General features: G+C 39.3%; 1 protein-coding gene across 2 annotated transcripts in view; it reads right to left on the reverse strand.

The window, feature by feature from the left end:
• Positions 1 to 2,001: 2,001 nt before the first annotated feature.
• Positions 2,002 to 20,544, reverse strand: part of CARNMT1 (carnosine N-methyltransferase 1) — a 39,836-nt gene continuing 21,293 nt past the window's right edge. For both annotated transcript variants that reach the window (XM_028095492.2, XM_028095493.2), the window contains exons 4-8: positions 16,349 to 16,489; positions 15,217 to 15,395; positions 12,880 to 12,993; positions 5,326 to 5,429; positions 2,002 to 4,671 (exon numbers count right to left, since the gene is read on the reverse strand). In XM_028095492.2, the coding sequence (XP_027951293.1) occupies positions 4,570 to 4,671; positions 5,326 to 5,429; positions 12,880 to 12,993; positions 15,217 to 15,395; positions 16,349 to 16,489 (640 nt within the window). In that variant the 3' untranslated portion in view covers positions 2,002 to 4,569. The remainder of the gene's footprint in view (positions 4,672 to 5,325; positions 5,430 to 12,879; positions 12,994 to 15,216; positions 15,396 to 16,348; positions 16,490 to 20,544) is intronic.

Consider the following 20,544-nt stretch of genomic DNA (forward strand, 5'->3'; position numbering starts at 1 on the left):
CATGAGCTGTGGACTGCAAGTCTCACTAGAGACTGCAGTGCAGCAAGTCTGGTCCAGGGAGGCCAGCTTTGTTCCGTGAACCTGCCAGGTAAAGCCTTTGTAATTACCTATGTTCAGGCCTGAAAAAAAAAAAAATCACACAGTTTTGGGTTTTGTTTTTTTACCAAGGAGTCAGACACCTCAAAAATAACCTCTCACTGAGGCCCTTTGGGCCAATTCAGTACATGTATGTATCACGGATCTATTATTTACCTGAACTTTTCCTTCCAATTAAGTTCACATTCAAGGACTGTCCCTTCCTGGGTGGCCCAGCAGAAATAATACTGAACTCCAGGAGAGAGAAACCACAGCTTCAAAGACTTAATGGCTGCCTAAATTCTCACAGGCCATAGCCAGGTACTATAATAGAATCAATTGCCTGACAATCACCAAAGACACCTTTGTACAAGAGGAGGAGGTTATTAGTCTGCTACTAAGCTTTGAGACTGAATGCCTCTTTGGTTTGACATTCTCATTTGGAGGTGGGTCAATTTGGACTTGATGACTAACAAGGTGAAAAGGACCCAACAAGCCTCCCAAGTCAAAACAAATAGCATATTCAAGGGTGTAGCTGGCCTGGCCCTAGCAGCTTTTGGTACTATGATAAAATGGCAGCCATTCCTTTGGGGGCAGACTTTATGCCCCGCTCTGCCACCTAAAGCAAAGCCGCTGGTTTGGTGGGGCTCTTGACTCACAGACGTTACCTGAAGTCCCGGGTCTAGATCCCTGGTTGGCTAACTTGAAACCTAGTGGGGTCCAATGGGCTGTGGGCGTTCAGCCTCCATGCCAGCCGGGTAAAACCAGAAGCAGATACGGTCCTTCCTGTCCTTCCTGTCCGTGGCTCGAACTCAAAGCAGTGCTTATGACTGGCCAGTCCTCCCCTTGACGAAGTTCGATACATTTTTACTGACTTTTGGATGGTTGCCAATGGCTTGTTTGGTATACCAGCTCAACACCTATAGGCTGGTGGATTAAAGATACCTCTCTCCGGGCATTAGACTTAATAAACTGCTCAACTTCCATAACAGTTAAATGAGTATTACAATTAGATACTTTTTCCTATCATATTGACAAAAATGACAAGTTTAGCAAAATGCAGTATGGACCAGAGAATGGATGCAAAGTTATTCCAAAACGCTGTCAGTGACTTGTAAGATGTTCATCATTCTCAAAGGCAACTTGACTGAAAATGCACATACACACTGGCTGAATGATTCTATGTATCTATACTGAACAGAAATAATCCAACATATAAGAGGCACGTACCAGCATGTTTCTAAAAGTGGAGTAACCCTCCATGAAGTTTTGCTTGTGCCTTCTCTCCTATTACCTACCATTTTATTTCTCTACCATTCCCACCAAACTTTAATATTCAAGAATCTATACATACATACCTGTCATCTTTGAACCTCCCCAGGATTCCACTGAAACGTTTTTTTCACCATAACATTAAAACTAATGTCCTGTGACTCATCTTCATCTTTTTCTATCACTATACAGTGGTCAACAGAGATTGAAATTACAAGTCTACTAGGTGCTTTCACATATAATACTGCACAGAGTAGCACAGGACCTCATATAACCCTTTGAAGTAAGTGGTATCAATCCTCTTACAGACGAGGAAACACACTCAGATCATCTTGCCTGATACCACAAACAACAGTTCAGGGAAACACACCCAGAGTATCTAAGTGCCAAGTGCAGTGCTTGTGCTATACTAATGGCTGGTCCTGGAACTCTTGTACTTGTGTTCTTTATAGGTATTTTTCTATTATTTAACAAAAGCAAAGATCAAGATTAATTAGTATCAGGCTTAACATACTCAAAGACCAAGTATTATTACTTTCTAGAAGCATATAAGAATAAGCTCATCTAAGGATTAAAAAGTATGCGTTCCATTAATTCAAATTCCCACATCTATAGTTACTACTAACTTAGATGGAAACAACCAAGCAAATACTGTTTCGTAGCAATTGGCAGACTTTAATATTCAAGAAAAATTAAGTCCATCATACACATTAAAAATATAGGAAATTTCATGCAGACATGAAGCTTCCAATTCAGCCTTTGTGGCAACTTTTAGAATGAGAATTACATATAAATACAGTACATTTTACAGTTCCCAAACTTCATAATTTTATACTGTGATTTATACAGCTTCTCTATATTTTACATTTCCCATCTTGCTCACTTGATTAAAATACCCTAACCTGCACCGCTTCAGAATATGGGGGGGGTTGGGGGGAGGGAGGGAAGCAAGCACAATGACCTGTCTCCTCCTGCTTTATGAAAATGAATGAAAACATTTGTATATAAAGCTAATATAAGGAAAAAGAACAAAAATTTTTAAGGCTTACATACTTTAGTAGCTAGGACTACACATAAGAAATATAAAATTAAATCCTCCAGTGACATTTCTATTATTGATTGATACCACAATTTTCAAGTTTAGAATACATTACAAAAGCAATGAGAAAAAAAGTGATGCAAATTTGTGTAGAATATTTGAAAAACAGTAGTCATGATATGAGAAATTAAAAACAAATGAAATAAGTGATTTCAGAATTAACTAAAACGTAAGCTATAATTTAGAAATATAAGTAACATTATTAAAGAATAAAACCTGATAGCCAAAATTTTAAGTAATAAAGCCAACTCCCTGCTGTCAACATATTTTTGCCTCTGAGAAAAACAAGATCATTTGTTCTGATACAAGTAAAAAAGTGAATACCAGTCAGTGAATAAAAAGCCTTTCTACAGTACCCAAAAACAGCATGCATTCCTTTCCTTTCAATGGATTTTTTAAATACTTAGGATCCTTTTAAGCTTTTTTTTCTTAAAACCAAATTTGGATTTTTTCCCCCCACCAATTAATTTAAAATTCATTCATGTGGTAGTTAATGAGAATTCTAATAACTGAACATCTGTCAAGTATGGGAGGGGGGAGACAAAAAAGAAATCGTTTTTGGGTTTTTTTTTTTTTTAACTCAAGAGGCTACAGGCTTCCACAATTTAGCAAGTCAAATAATCTTCATAGAGCCCTTTACGGCATAACAGGACCAAAGGCCACAAGAGCTCCTTACTGTCCACAGAAAAGCTCCTACTAGTAAGATGCCAAACTGCGCAGACTCCCCCAACCTAACTAACAAAAAAGGCCTAAAGATTCACAAGTAAGTTTTCCTACTAGAACATGACATTAATCCTACAGCACATTATTGAAATTAAGTCTATCTGATTCAAATTGCCACAGAGGTCATTTAATGCCATCATAATCACCTGTGAAAATATCCAACAAGAGTACTTCCTTTTCCCTTAATGTTTTAACCTAGAAAGGTTAAAACATTAAATTAGTCAACTCTGCTTTCCAAGCTACTGGAAACAAAATAATAAACATAAAAAAAATACAAAGGAAAACTCCATCCAATAGAAAAGATCTGCTAGAGGTAGAAATTTAAAGCAGCAGATACTGTTTTAACTCCAGCTATCAGGGAACAAAATTGGTGTTAATCTGAAATCACATGAACGGCTGCTTCTTACAATATTGAAGACACAGACCATGGGCAGTAATTTATCCCTGAATTTCATATTCAGAATTTCCCCACGGTAATACCATCATGACAGTTTAACTGAAAACAAAAAAAGGTGCTTGCTTTTGTGATCCAGGTAATTTAAAGAAAAGACACTATTGTAAACATCCACTGACAGACTGTATTCACTTCTAGTTTAAAATCATACATTTCAAATGGGAGATTTTATTCTCATTTCCCCATTTTCCGAGCAGTACCTTGAATAAAGGCTTTTGTGCCTCACTTAAGAGTGCTGAGATCTCATACATTTCAGAGTGATTCATGATGAGTATGCTTTCAAATAATGTTCAGTTTAGTGTGCCCAAAAGACTAATTTCTCAGTTACTTGAATGCCTGAATGCATTTTACTGGCCTGTGATCTTATTAAATTCAGCATTTCATAAAAATGAAATGGTTGATGCTTCTCTAAGTTCAGCTGAGCTAGAAAAAAATAATCTGAATGATAAAAGGACAGACACACATTCTATGTATGGATTGCTTAGGTCCAACACAAACAAAAGTCCCAATTCCAGATGCTGAATGTGACAGAGGATCCTCAGACTCTTTTAAAAATAACCTGTGCAATGCACACAAAACAAAGAGATTTGGGGGACTTCAATACTAGTAGTCATTAATATGGCAGACTTGCAACAGACAGCTTCATGAAGACCACTGGAGATAAAGTTTTTTCTACTGAAAGACAATTCTGGGCTTCAAGGAAAAAGTATACTTGAAGATATTTCCTCCATTTTTACTTCTGTAGTACAAATATGCATGGCATAGTATATTTCTGAAAAAGCAATAGACGTATTAAGAAAATAGACGCTATTTCTAAATTTTGTTAGGAATAAGAAGGCACCACTGATTTGAGGTTGTGTCCTGTCATTGGGATAGTTGATTTTGAGTTGTTTATTTCAGCATTTGCTCTTATCAAACTTTTTTCTGCTGATACCACTTGAGAACGTTACTGTGGTTTACGGACCACAAACAAGACACATTCATAGTAGTATTTCATCATGGAGAGATCATTCACAGTATATGTTGACAAGACAGATTCTTTTTCCACCTGGAATGCAAACAATAATCATGATGATGATGATGACCATGATAACACAGAGTACTGGTTTAGTACAGTGTACTATTTTAAACATACTCTTTATTAATTCATTTATTACATACAAATACCCCCTTAAGATTGGCATTATTAGTAATTGCACTTTACAAAGGACAGATTGCTCATGGTCACACCACTAATAAGAGTTGGAGCTCTACATGACTCCGATATATTGCTTCTCTTCATTTTTAAGAACAAATCTTGTTTAATTTTTTTAATGAATGAAATGGTTTTAAATAAACACAACTAAAACAAGTCAAAGTATCATAAAACCTTATAATCACATGATAAAAAAGATTGAACACTACAGAAGTACACACAGTGAACAGTATCACTGCCCTCCCCCCTTCATCTGGTCTTCCAGACGCTAGTCGGCTTGGTACCTATACCGGTAAGCTGCCACGTACTGAAAGCCGACTGATGACACCAGGGATTATAGTTTTCCATTTACTTACACATTATGCCAAATCCTAATAATTCTAAAAGCTAAGTATTTTCACTTTATGGATGAGAAAACAAAGAGATTAAGAGGTAAAGCCAGGAACTGTCATAATAGTCCCATTCCTGTCTAAGAGCATTGGGAGTGAAACTTGATTCCATCCTCACCTCCACCTGGAATCCATACTGCAGAACGACATTTTTTATATCTTCATAGCTCAATTCTATGGAAAGTTCATTTGCCAAATTTTCAAAGTGGTACAGCAGAGGACCTACGGTTTAAAGATATTATGAATGTATTACTTAAATATAAACATGCACTAGTTGCTGTGTTAGAACTTCAAGTTGAATCATAAGATAGGTAGTATAAGAAACAAACATAAAAGGAAGAAGAGAACCTTTACATTTGCCAAGGGCATGTGTCCAGACCCCTGAAACTCTGGCCCATTCAAGTGCTGGGCCCACACTCGTGGGGAGGGAGTCCCTCTGGTGCACCAGGGTCGCACTGTGATTCTCCACATATGCGCCTTACACCTGGAACTCTTAAGTTACTGAAGGAGCAACTGGATCAGAGAATGCGAAGTCCCTAAATTCCAAAGGTGTACTGTAATTGTAATTCCTTAAGTAAAGGCACAGCTGCAGCTACAAACTGGGTATCATATGAAAACAGAAGGGCCCTCAAGCTAGCCTAGGTCTAAGAGAGTGTCTGGGGATGGTGGGAAGTTAGAGGCAAGGCTTCCTGGAAGGAAGACATGACACCAGAGCTGGCTTTTTAAGGGCACAACTCACATCCCAGCTCTAACACTTACTAATGGTGTGCCTGTGGGCAAGTCACTAGCTCTGCTCCATCTAATATGACTTCTGTGTGAGGTAACATCCTATACACCTGGCACAGAGAAGGCATTCAGTACATGATAGCAATCACAACTTTTTAAATGACATTCCCCCTTTACTATTCTCTCATTCCACGTATCCAAGGAACTATCATCTGACTCAAACCAGAGTCTCCAATCTTTCAATTGCTCACATTCTGCCCAATCCATCATCAGCCTCATCCAGGCAACACTATCATTCAATAGTTACTTCAGGACTAATCTAAACAATCTTCTCTTTACCTTTCATTGGGTTAACTACAGATCCGGTGCCCATCTCACCACTCCTACCCCTCATACAATGTGCTAATCACAGGAAATGAGAGTAACAACAGGACAGTTTGTCCTCCCAAAAGGCTCATCACTCTGTGCAACATACTAAGAGTTAAAACCTTCTTCCTCTCCTCTTTTTTACCCTACATAAACCACTAGGAAAAATGACTATGAATATATACTTTAGTACTCTTTTCAGAAGAAAACAATGGTTCATCATCAAACTATTCTGCCAAGCTTAACTTCCTGTTTTATTAGTACTACTAAAAATGACAGTAGCTACCATTTATTGAGCACTGCTGTGTCCTAGACCATCCCGAGGCCTTTGAAGCCTTGTTATAAACATGAAGAGCCTCATAGCAGTCTGCCCAGCTCTAAAGTGTATGATGTTCCTGCTCCATTATTTTAAGAGCCTCCAGCATTATTGTCTTATTATGTCTAAATACTCCAATGATTCTTACACACTATGGTCATATTGTACCTCTACTCATGTTGTGTTCCACCTAGAAGGCTCCAACTCCCCAACTCAAGCTTTAGCCATGCTCCAAAACCCTGCTGAAATCAAGTTTAAAAAAAAATTTTTTTAAAGATTTTATTGATTTAACAGAGAGACAGACAGGGTACACAAGCAGGGGCAGAGGGACAGGGAGAAGCAGGCTCCCTGCAGAGCAAGGAGCCTGATGCGGGGCTCGATCCCAAGACCCTGAGATCATGACCTGAGCCGAAGGCAGATGCCCAATGACTGACCCAGGCGTCCCTGAAATGAAGTTTTAATATAATCCACCCAAGTTCCCAGCCCTACTGCTCACTCTCTTAATATAGCCTACTTTAAAATTCATGTAATGTAGTATGGCATTGCTGATTATTTTTCATGTAATCTGCACTTTTAACCAGATTACAAGCTACATGAGTAAAGGAACACATCTTCAGTTTCTTGTGAGTCCACCATAATGCCCAGCATCGCAGTGTAGAGTTATGCATCTGTAATTTTACCACCCAAATATAACCATTACAGTTGTGTATTTTTTACAGTCTATTACAGATGGTTCTTTGACAAATATCTCTGTGTATATTTTAGCCTTCTACAGGTATAATCAATCTAACATTTCTACATACCATTCTCTATTAAAAAGAACCAGGGGGGGGCGCCTGGGTGGCTCAGTCGTTAAGCATCTGCCTTCGGCTCAGGTCATGATCCCAGGGTCCTGGGATCGAGCCCCACATCAGGCTCCCTGCTCGGCAGGAAGCCTGCTTCTCCCTCTCCCACTCGCCCTGCTTGTGCTCCCTCTCTTGCTGTGTCTCTGTCAAATAAATAAGTAAAATCTTTAAAAAACAAACAAACAAAAAGAACCAGGGATCCTTGGGGGGTGGGGGAGAATGGCTGCTCTCAGGGCCTGACAGAGAGAGTACAAGAGCTTGGAGCACTGGTGGTGCCAGAAAGGAGGCGCTCAAACAGGGACAGGGACATGTCAAACAGACACAGGAGAAGGAGGTCCCACATGCCAAATCTGGGACAAGTTAATTTAAACCATTTATCTCCTTAAGGTTCTAAACATTCCAGTTAAGAGAGACTGTTATATTGGATAACAAAAGGTAACTATGCTGTTTTTAAGACACATCTAAAACAAAGATATAGAAAGGATTTAAGATAAAGAAAAAGATACACATTAACTAGAAGAAAGCTTGTGGTAGCTGTCTTGAAATGCCCACTTAAAGAAACATGGCTTACAATTGTTCAAAACAAACGAGCTGGCACTCAAACCTCAGCAAAAAGTTCTATGGCTGGGTAGGGAGCTCTTGTGAGTTCAGGTCGGGGGGGGGGGTGTGGTCACCACCCGCTCATTTTCCAATCTCCTTCTTTTCTGTCCTACATCTCACCCTCACTGTCTACTGGGTCATGTCTTCATAAATTGTATTCTTTCCCATTCACTTTTTCCAGTAAATTAAACTTCTGGTCTTTGTCTGAGCATGGACTGGAACAGGCATAAGGTAGGCATCTTGGTTACTTGGTTACATAGGGGTCAAGATCTTCAACTTCTGTTCTTCCGCATATAGTCACTCATATTCCAGAATTATCCCAGGTCCTCCATAGAGCCAGGCATTTTCCAGGGTTACTGCAGCTCAACCGGCTCTGTTCACACTGGGTTTTTTTGCAAAACTCACCCAGCTACCCCATCTGAAAAAATGTTACATTTTGCTGTCTCCTGATGACCTCCCTGCCATTCTCTGACATTGTTTTAGACCCTTTTTCTATTTTTACAACCACTGTAACAAGGTCTCAGTGTGTAAAGGAGGTAATGTGTCCCTTATCTACCTTTTACAGGAAACCTCTCATGTTTCAGAAAATATCCAACTTTAGAATGCTTGAAAACTTGTTAGGACTCATTACACTTTATAAAGCTCTCCTTTGGTACTTGTGAGATGATAGAAAATATACACACTGGTCTCTGGCACCGGGCTCCTGAAACCCTTGTAATTTCCTAAGTGATAAGAACACTAGGACATCTTTTGTTCAAATATTAGGCCTCTGACTCTGGTCCCTGACACGGGGCTCCTGGACAGCTACTGGATGAGGCCTAGTCACCAAAGAGACCAACCCATGGTTAGAAGCTTGGATTTTCAGCCTTGCCCCACTATTCTCTTAAGAAAGGGAGAAGGGCTAAAATGGAATGACTGATCATGCCTACATGATGAAGCCTCCATAAAATCCCAAAAGCACGGAGTTCTAGAGAGCTACTGGGATGAACATGTGGAGGTGCTGGGACAGTGGCAACACCAGGACAGAGCATGGAAGCTCCATACCCCTTCCCAGATCCTCTGCCCTACACATCTCTTCCATCTGGATGTTCATCTGGATCCTTCATATCCTTTAATAAAATGGTCAACCTATGTGTTTCCCTAAGTTCCATGAGCCACTGTAGCAATCAAACCCAAAGAGGGGGTTGTTGGAACCTCCAATCTGCAGCCTATAGATCTACAGTTGGTCAGAAGCACAGGTGACAGTCTGTGACTAGCGTCTGAAGTTGTGAGAGTGGAGGGAGAGGGTCCTGAGAGACTAAACCCTTCACCTGGGGTATCTCACAGTATCTCCAGGTAGACAGTATCAGGAGTTAAAAGTGTAGGGCACCCAGCTGGTATCACAGAGAATCGCTTGTAGAGGAAAAAACCCCCATTTGGTGACTAGACGTGTCAGACGTCTGAGTGTTTTATTATATGAGGAATAAAGGAGACACACAGAGAAGAACTGGGTTTTTTCTCACATAGGAAGGAAAAAACGGCGGGTCTTTCTTTTTAGTACTTTAACCTGTTTATTCTTCCAGATGAAGTTAGATTCCGTCTGCTAATTGCCTGCCCTCCACTACTGGACTATAAACGCATCAGTGCATGCATATGCACACCCACCACAGGCTGTACAATAAATTACACATACATGGGTTTAAGGGTCACCACGAAAAACTGAAGAACAGGATGCACAGGCACTTTTCTACATTTTGCTAAATCATAGCCCTTCCCAAAGGACACAGGCAAACAGTTACCTTAAAAAGCTCACTCTCACTAGCTTTCCCTAACCTCAGGAATATTAGAGTACTTCAGATCCCCCTTAAAGAGGTTTTTAAATTAACAATATTCCCACTTGTGATTTCACAGAATGTAGACAATATCTTCACTGTAATTTAACTTCCAATGTAGCTTTCCAGTATTCCATTATGGCTAGCAGGGACCGTTCTCACTCTCTAGGAATATAGTGACGTTAAGGTCTTGTGTCAGCATGGTTAGGGTGAAATCGTCCCCCAGGGGCTGATGCACTCTCAGTTTACAGATAAAATTATTTTTCCAGGCCCATCTGACTGACGCCAAAACCATGGGAATGTTACCAATTTACTAAAGAAATGCCACTTTGTCCTGTCTCCTGGCAGCCAGTCTTCTGTGGCATCTTAACATTACTTTGCTTCTGCCTTCAAATTTTGAAACAATACACTCATACACAGAAGTTAATGAAGAGCCACTGGTCATCAGGCTCTGCAGGAGGTAAAGAGCGAGTATTAGCTTCCAGCCCTCACTGAGCTCAGAGACTACTAGAGAAAACAAAAACATATGGGTGGCAACACCATGTTGTGTTAAATGCTCACGGATTCTGTGAGAATATAAAAGAAGAATACAACAAACATTTATTCCAGCCTGAAAGGATCACCTTAGCTGAGTGTTAAGAGCACCCAGGAAAAAGCCAACATGAGAACAGAGGGAAAAGAGAAAGGGCATCTGCAGTCAGGGCCGGGGCAGTGACAAAACAGAAATAACGAAGCTAAGACACAAAGATCACAAAGGGCACTAAGCCCAACCCTGGAGCGTTTCGGGTATCTAGAAAGCTAGAACTTTATGTAGGGAGTATGACAGGAATAGATTCATGTGTTAGGAGGATCATTCTGGTGGTAACATACAGAGAACTAAAAGAGGCACAAAGGGTTGGAGACAACTTGAAGGTGGGGCTACCCCAATGGAACTGTTGCAGTAATCCGGGCAAGCAGTGATGAGGGCCTGAACTAAGGAACTAGCATGAGGTTGGAACAATGGTTCTCAACTGGGTTGATTTTGCGTTTCCGTCATCACAACTGGGGTGGTCCTGCTGCAATCGAATAAGCAGAAGCCAGGAATGCCGCTCACCATCCCACAGTGAGCAGGACAACCCTCCCCCTCCACACCCTCTGCATGAAGAACAATCCAGCCCCATATGTCAACGGTACCACTGCTGAGAAACCCTGGGACAGAAGGAAATTCCAGACCTACGGAGGAGCTTTAGGAGACATGCCTTGTGGACTGACTGCGTGCAGATGGTGAGGAAGTAGAGGGGAAAGGAGGACGCACAGGTTTCTGGTTGGGGGAATCTGCGTCAACGATGGATCTGAAAAGACAAGGGGTTTTCTTGGATTTTGAAGTATCCAAGTTGGTACATAGTGGCTTGGACCATGACAGATATTTGGACCAGAGATACAGATTGGGGAATGAAAGAATAGGAGGAGCCACGGTAGGAATCACACGGAGTAAGGGATGAGCACAGCGCATGAAGAGTAAGAACACTCTTCTGAACAGATACCCAGAGCTCACCAGTCTAAGAGAATCATCATTTTTTAAATTCTTCAGCTTATACATGTAAAGAATTTTATTTGGGAAGTACTAACTTTCCAAATAACTATTTTTAAGGACTATGCTTCTCCATTATTCCAATGCTCAGAATTGTTTTGGAATTCTGCGGTATGAAGAGTAGAAGCTCTCCTAATTGACCTTCCCCCCTAACCCAAGTGCCCTATTACCTCATGCCTGGGACAGATCACAGCGCGGCCCAGCATGTCTGCTCTTATCAAACAGTAGGCTTATGAAGAGCCAATTTTATTTGTTCCGGGCAGTTAAAATTACTGTTATTACATAACTAAGTAAAATATTAATAAACCAATTAAAAGTTCAAAAAGAAAAGTTCTTTCTGTGAAAGTTAATGCTTTGGAAATACATGAAACCTTACCACAACTCAGTAATCGGAGTCAGAAATATTACATAATTAACACTAACTGTTAGGCCCAGGATGAGCCTGCAGAATTATCTGGTTAGGCATTTAAGGGGTTGGATCTGAGCTGTGAGCCTGTCTCTGCCATATATATAAGCTCCGGGACGCCACTGCTAGTTACTTACAGCGAGATTCAGACTCATCAACTATAAAAATACCATCTCAACATAGGGTTGTTTTGAGATTCAATAAGGCATTTGCTCACCCACAGTGGTAATGCAGTTGACCCTTGAACATCACAGGTTCTAACTACACAGGTCTGCTTCTACACGTTTTGTTTTGTTGATAAAAATACAGCACAATACTGTCAATGTATTTTCTCTTCCTTATGATTTTCTTAGTAACATTCTTTTCTCTAGCTTAATTTACTGCAAGAATACAGTATATAATACATGTAGTATATAAAATACACACTAATTGTTTATGTTATCAGTAGGCTTCTGGTCAACAGCAGGCTAACAGTAGTTAGCTTTTGGGGAGTCAAAAGTTATACACAGATTTTTGATTGTGCAAGGGGTCAGCATCCCTAAGGCCCACACTGTTAAAGGGTCAACTGTATCACATTTCAATCATTCCTTGGGAAATTTTTGAGGAAACTTACTTTAAAGAAGTGAATCCTTTGAAAGAGGACCTAAGGTTTGGGATAACTTTCGTATTATGGTTGCATTTTACAGCCACTCTCATCTGTCCCATGAAATTCTAGAGAGAAGTTTGAAAAGATCTATTTCTATCTCTAGTCTTAGTCCTAATGGCAAAATCTGCAGTGAAGTCCAATCATTAAAAAAAGAGCACATGACATAACCCAACAAGACTAGACCGATCCTGACGCCCACGGACTCCAACAAGGTGTTATCTCTTGGGGCTGCCACTGCTTTGAGATGAACTCCACACTAACTGGGATACAGTCTAAAGGAAATGATACAACCTATCACCTTTGTGAACATCTGGTACATAAAACAGAGGACAGCTGTAAGTACTCAGATTCATGTATAAGACTCTAATAAACACTGAGGAACTTACCTAGATTTATCCAAATTCCACCTGGCTTGAGTATTTTCCATATTGTGTCAATATAATCAATAACATTGTGAGCTGTGTCTATGAAGAAACAGGTAGCAATACAGTCCCAGGTATCTATTCGAGGAAAACCACATTACTACATTCATTATGTTACGTTGCCTTTCCTTCTAATTACTTCTACAATGTTACCTCTTACAGATTACGAATATTTCATTTAACTGGAGGAATACAGAAGCTAAACTCTTCCAACCAACAAGGTAATTAGGGTAACCAAACAATCATTTATGAGATGCTTCACTAAGTTCATGGAAGTTTTTACTAATAATTTGATAATCACTTTGGAAACCATTTTTGATAGCCTATATAACTAGGTGTCTTTACCAAATGGTACTTGTAAGAGTTTTGTTTATAATCTACTCAATGTCCAGCCTTCATGTCAAATTGCTTAAGATGATGTAATTGTCATTTGAATTTTAAACCGTGATTTAAGCCACTGTTAACCACCAATTCTGGCAAGTTTCAGAAAGGCTGTATGCACTTGTTGCCAAGTGAGAAACAAATGGCATAAAAATACTTAAACCGTTCACCAGTACTTCAGATAATCAGCGGATTATCAGTGGAAAAGGGGAACGAGGCTGTCAGTGCCCCATGGAGGTCGTGGCAGGGCACAATCCAGGGACAGAGGCTGGATTCTACAAATCTCGGTGCCATAAAGGCACTGATCCCACCGAGGATGACCTTCACCATCTGCTCTCTCAAGCCCTGCTACAGAACAAGGTCACCTGTACTCACCTAAGTGACTGTTTTCCATTATGTCACTTCTCTTTTGAGAACTTTCTATCCTATCCCCAGCACCTAACATTTTCCATCTCTCTCTTTCTACTTTCAGAATACAGGTTTTCCCAATGTCAGAGTTCAGGGAAAAATAAACAAAAACTTGACTATCTTGTTACTCCCCTGCTCGAGTCCCTCCAATGGTTTCCCACCTCTCTGAGTACAATCAAAGTCAGCCTCACCAAACCCTCCCCAACCTGACCTCCCACCACTGCACCCGCTGCTCACTACACCCCAGCCAAAGTGGCTTCTTGCTCTTCCTTGAGCAGAACAAGCATCCTCCCTACCCTGAATAGTTCTTCCCTTGCCACCGCTTCTGTCTGCAACATTGCCCCCCAAATGTCTAATGGTTTGCCTCTTCACTTTTTCGAGGTTCTCTGCTCAACATTTTTTTTAAAGTTCTGCTTAGAGAGCCTTCCCTGATAACTCTATAAATGGCAGCCTCTCCCCAGTCACTCTGTATCCCTGTTACCCTGCCTTGGTATTCTTCCTTACAATATTAAATTTGTTACTGCCCCTCTCTCCCTATTGGAACACAGATTCCGTGACCAGGAACTTTGCTTTGCTCGCTGCTCTTTCCCATGCCTAGAACATACCTGGGACTTAGCAGGTGCTCAAATAAATGTGTTGAATGAATGATCTTGCTGACCTCTTAGGATACTATTTTTCTTCTTCCTTTTACTAAAGCTAATCCACTCCCCCCACCACCACCCATCTCTCCATTGCCATCTCCCTTTCTCTAATGCTAGCTCAAACTTCAACAGTTTGCCAAGATGAAGTTCCAACTTCATAGCCTGATTTTAAAGGTCTTCTACAATCTGGAACCAACCTACTTTTCTAGCCATATCTCCCATTAAACTACCAAACCAACCTCTCTTTTCCTTCCAATCAGGCTATCCCACCATCCCTGATTACCTTATTCATTTATATTTTCCTACCTCTGCCTCCCTCTTCCTTTTTTCTTTAGATTTTTATTTATTAATTTGACAGAGAGTAACAGAGTGAGCGAGTGTGCACAAGCAGGGGGAACAGCAGAGGGAGAGGGAGAAGCAGGCTCTCAGCTGAGCAGGGAGCCTGATGGAGGACTCGACCCCAGGACCCTGGGATAATGGTCTGAGTTGAAGGCAGACACTTAACTGACTGAGCCACCCAGGCACTCCTGTCTCCCTATTCTTGAAGTCACAGCCTTCTCTCTACAAAGATCTCCTTTCCCACACTAATCTTTTACCTTTATTTATATTCATTATTCATGAACTCTTTTCACATGTGTCTTATATTAATAGATCCAACAGATTCTATATTTCTTAATGGTGGGATCTTATACTTCTTTATATTTCCCATCATTCCCTTATAGAGGCCTTTGAAAATATCCTAACTTGCCACTGAAGCATATCTTATATTCTGTGATCAAAATGAATGACCAATACTTTGGCTTAGTATAAAATTAGCTCATTAAATTTAGAATAAAGAACAAGAACTTTTAAATGCTTGTTTTGGACTTACTGCATTCTGAGTAGATCTCCTGAAAATCTCCTGCTGTCATAGAAAAATTAGAACCAGGAGGAAGACTGTGGGGATCAACATCAGGGAAAAAGATGGGTCGAATCTGATCAGCTGACCTCCGGTTATTGCTAAACTGATGGATCCAGGGATAAAGCTTATATTTATTAATTTCAGAACATCTGCAAAATATGAGCACAAAATTCAGTGTTAACTAAAAATTTTACCAAGAAAATCTACTTTAAATACTAAAATATAATCTGATTGAAGATTTACTTATATAATTCATTAATACTTAAGATGTTACCACTACACCCCAACCAATTATCTGAAAATGCACATATACACGTATGTAGATGAGTAACCAATCATGAATTAAAAGACAGGAAAAAAATTAAAGTAAATTCAGAGATATAAATGTGTTGTTCATTCACATTTTAAAAATGTACTTCCAAACTTCCAAACTTCAAACTGAAAAACAGGCCAACTCTTTTCTCAAAAAAGTGGTATGGGTTTTGTTTGCTGCCCAACTATTCCCATTCTCTCCATTTTACCTTCTCACCATTCCCTAACCCATACTGGACAACATATTATTTAAACAAGGCAGCTAGTTATTTTTTCCAATGCACCTCTTCTGGCTTTAAAAATAACAACTCTTTTCCATTATTTTCTAAAAGAGGCCACAGAAATTCTGAGAGATGTTTCCAACTCAATCATATGAGCATACTTGGCCATTTTATAAGAATTTGATTAAGGGAAAAAGTTATGATTGCTACACTGCACTTATTCCACTGAAGAAACAAAGGGGTGAAGAAGGTCAAGGAACAATGAGAAAACACTCCTTCCTGGGTCATCCAAAGTCTCGAAATTCTGCACAGGGAACATTTCAGTTTCATGGGATGTCCCATCATTTTCTAAAAAGTCGCTTATCCATCCTGTTTCAACATTCTGTTAACTAAGAACTAATTAAAAGTGGTAATTTGTATAAGCAACGATTTTAATATAAGAAACACTTATGATTATATATCATAATTAAACACTCTGTATTTATCTTCAAATTCAGAATTGTTCAAAAATAGGTAAGTCAATCTGATTCTGAGAAATTACTATTTCCAGCAAAAAGTAAATTAAATACCTGTTGAGTACAAAGTTGGAAGAAAAGAGCATAAAAAAACTCCATTCATTTCCTTGACAAGCATAACCTAGCATAGCTATTTCCCAGGCCAGTCTTCCTAGTCCAGCACCAGGTACCAGAATATTTACTTTAGAAGGATCCCTGAAATGAAATAAGGCAATTATGTCCAACCCCTCAAAGAAAAAAAAGAAAAGGCAAAATCCACATTAACAACTAAAAACTTAAATATTCAGTAAGAATAAGCTCACTCAAAATTGACTTTTTAAAATTGAGAAGTATTTCTAAATATAAATGAAAAATAAGGGCATGAGGAATTATCGTATGTTCAAATATCAGATGAGGGTTTTATGCCCTAAATACTTTTCAGGAAAAAAAGGAGTCGCCTTATATCTAAAGACTTAGAAGACACTCATACCCCCATAGTAGCTGTCACTTGAACAACTATCTCAAGAAGACAAATTATCCCAAAGGGATCCCAGCACACACAAAGATTGAACAAAATCATTTTATCATGAGACACTGAAACAAAACATTATTTCTAAATTCTGTAACTAATACAACAGTTTGTGTGACTAAACAGATGAAATATATGTAGATTTTTAATGCATTAGTTATATCTTTAAGATCCTACGTATTTTAGCTGGCAAAAGAATTTGGAGGGAGGGTATTCTCATGGGGAAAATGAGGACTTGCCTTCTAACTGAGCATAATTAATTGCAAGTACATCACACCAAATCACAGACTCACAACCCAACTGCTCTTCACTTATTGGCATCACACTACAGAAACAAATTCTCTTCACTCTAAGATCCACCATCCACTTTCAAATGGCTAAAAAGCCTTAGCAAAGCAAGGGACTTTCTCAGGAATTCCAGCCAATCAATATAACCCTAAGGAAACCAAAATGGTATTCTTATAGAAAACCAAAGGCAAATGTGTATAATCAGCTGTCATCCTATCAATTACAAAGAATTTCACTATTATCTGCATTCTCCAAATTTAGTTCATAAATCATAACCAGCTTCCAAATCTACCCTGTGGATAATTCTCTTTTTTTTTTAAATCTTTATACTACATGGTCTTTAAGTTTGGTGTGCTCCAAACAGCAACAGGGCTTTTTACTAGTGGCCCATATCGTAACCGCTGCCATTTCCCACTCTGAAATCAAGAAGAAACAAACAGAACTACAGGGCTTTTGGAAATTCAGTGTACAAATACAGTCACACGGCAATTTTGGCCCAGGTCATCCAGTCTTAAATATATATGTATTTGTATAAAAACCTTAACAAAGTCTACTTTATTTCACTAGTGAATTTTAAATATACAGTAAGACATAAACCAAAATTTGTTAAAAATGACTTCTGACAGGGGTGCCTGGGTGGCTCAGTTGTTAAGCGTCTGCCTTCAGCTCAGGTCATGATCCCAGGGTTCTGGGATCGAGCCCCATGTCGGGCTCCCTGCTTGGCAGGAAGCCTGCTTCTCCCTCTCCCACTCCCCCTGCTTGTGTTCCTGCTCTCGCTCTCTGTCAAATAAATAAAGTCTTTAAAAAAAAAAATGATTTCTGATCAACAGGCTTATTAGGATTAGGAGACATCCTTTAATACTTGGTATGAGCAAACTGATGCCAAGCTGCCATATAAAATGCTTTCTTCTCATTTCAGATCACACACAATGTTTGTGTGTGAACACTTTAATTTTTAATTGATTTAATTGATTAAATTTCTAATGAAGAGAATGGGTAACATCCTCCCATGTGGTTTAGACCTACCTGTATCAGTTATCTAACAAGCATATAAAGTATATACATATTTTTAGTATGAGAATTTGAAAAGCTACTGGCCGTACTCTATGCTACCCTTTGTATGACGGACCTGCCACTGTGGCACCCCGCCCAGGGCCTCTCTCTCATCTTCCACTTCCTATCAGACCCACCAAAACCCGTACTCTCCCAGAATTACCTCTTTTCTTTTCTCAGTTCCCATTTGCCCCATCAAAACATGCATTTTTCCCAAGTGGCTGTTCTCACCTTAGATTAAAAAAAAAAAAAAAAAAAGGCAAAGTAATGCAACAAAAGTAAATGGATTTAGAAGTAAATTCAGAGTATTTAAATCATAAAAATAATCACTAATAACATCTGGATGGTTGATGAGCTGAGTAAAAAACTACCAAGAAGAAATGAGAAATCATGCTAACCCCAAGGCAAAGTTGTGTTAATAATGGTACTGACAATTTTTTTTGTCAACTTATGCAAAGTTAACTTTATGACTGCTACTGTCAAATTCTCCGTACCCAAACAGGCCCACAGAACTCTTTCCCCCCCTTGTGGCAGAAAGTGCTGTATAAAACTATTAAAAGGTTGTCATCAAGCAGAGGAATGCAGACTGTTTATCAAGGCCCTTGATTAAGAGTTAGCAAGGATTATGATAGATCTATCAATTATCTATATTATGACAAAAGAATTTCTGTGAGCACACAAAAGGAGACACATTAAAACAAATGCCCAAAATTGAGGAAAAAAAAAAAAAGGAAAAAATCAAGCTATGAATGAGGGCGATGGAGAGAATTTTTCCCTCAGTTTTTGTTCTCAGATTTTTTTTTTCATTGGGTCATTATATGAGGGACATTAACAGCATAATGGAAAGTCCCTCTAATTATAATGTGTATAAAAATAAAGCATTTTAATAGGCAGTTCCTGCTATGACTGCATGTTAACTCTAGGGCATTTCTATGAAGGTTCTTCTGTGGAAAATAAGGGAAATAAAGTCTACATATAGACCTTTAGTGTGCTGTGACTTTAAGCTTGGCTAAACTTAGAAAACCAGGAATAGAGGCATATAATATCTGGCTCAGTACTCAAATGGTGCCGCTGGAGATTCTTAGCAAAAATAAGTAAGCAGACAAGTTTACCTAGTTATTAAGGTCCAACTATGGAGAAGCAGTAAGTATATTTACTACAAATGTGACACCCCTGATAACAGCAGGAAAAGTTTCAACAGTTTATTCCAGACAAGCAAGAAGAAAGAGAGTATACTTATATGGACAGAATGTGGGGCTCCTATGTATCTAAACAGGCCGTGGCCCACGCTGGTACCACGTTCTGTGCTCCAACAATTACCAGCAGTAAATGTGGTTCCTTAAGAGAGGTTTCCTTTATCGCGCACAGAATAGTTTTTGCGTTGCAGCTGCAGATTAGCATGTTCCAACACACAAAATACCTTCTCTTGAGTCCACAAGCTGACACTTAGCTGACCCCTGGCGGTTAGGGGTGTGCACACTTTCAAGCACTCGAAGTGTTCTGTTCTGTCTGAATTCCAGCAGTTCTCTGCTCAGTACAATAAAAGCCACTCAGCACTTGTGGCTACTGAACACTTAAAATGTGGCTAGTCCGATGTGATGCGAGTGCAAAACAGATGCTGGATTTCAGTATAAAAAAGGAATGTAAAGTAGCTCATTAATAATCTCACAGACTATGCTGAAATAATATTTCAGATAAACTGGGTTATTAAAGTATATTATTAATTTCACCTGTGGCTTTTTATGTGGCTATGAGAAAATTTAAAATAACGTATATGGCTTGCATTATATTTCCATTGACCAGTGCTTGATCCACACAGAGAAATAGTAAAAACACAATTTTGAGCACAAGCCAATTGTGAAATGACACCACAACCTGTTCTATGAGCTTTTACAATATAAACAATAAAATGTTTTGTTTAAAGGTATATAAACATGTAGTTATTGTAGGAAGGTAAGATCAGAGTAACAACTTCATATTAGTTGTTACCTCTGGAAGGAGAGAATATACTGAGCTTTTCAGGGCATGGTTTCAACTGTATCTGTAATGTTTCTTTTAGAAAATACATTAAAAAAACACACACAAACAAAACAAAACCCTGAATGAAGTAAGTATGGCAAAATTTCAAGGTTTAACAGAGCTAGGTGTTGAAATATTTTGTATTCAAAGTAGAAAATGGGGGGTGGCTGGGTGGCTCAGTTTGTTAAGCATCTGCCTTCGGCTCACGTCGTGATCCTGGGATCCTCGGATCGAGCCCCATGTTGGGCTCCCTGCTCAGCGGAGAGTCTACTTCTCCCTCTCCCTCTGCCCCTTTCCCTGCTTGTGCGCTCTTTCTCTCAAATAAATAAAATCTTAAAAAAACCCAACTACAACTGGGTTATAAATCCCTTTAGTGTCTAGC

This window comes from Eumetopias jubatus, unplaced genomic scaffold (assembly GCF_037043125.1).
Source record: "Eumetopias jubatus isolate StellerSeaLion01/CBP00866 unplaced genomic scaffold, mEumJub1_p1.0 scaffold_15, whole genome shotgun sequence".
Taxonomy (NCBI): Eukaryota; Metazoa; Chordata; class Mammalia; order Carnivora; family Otariidae; genus Eumetopias; species Eumetopias jubatus.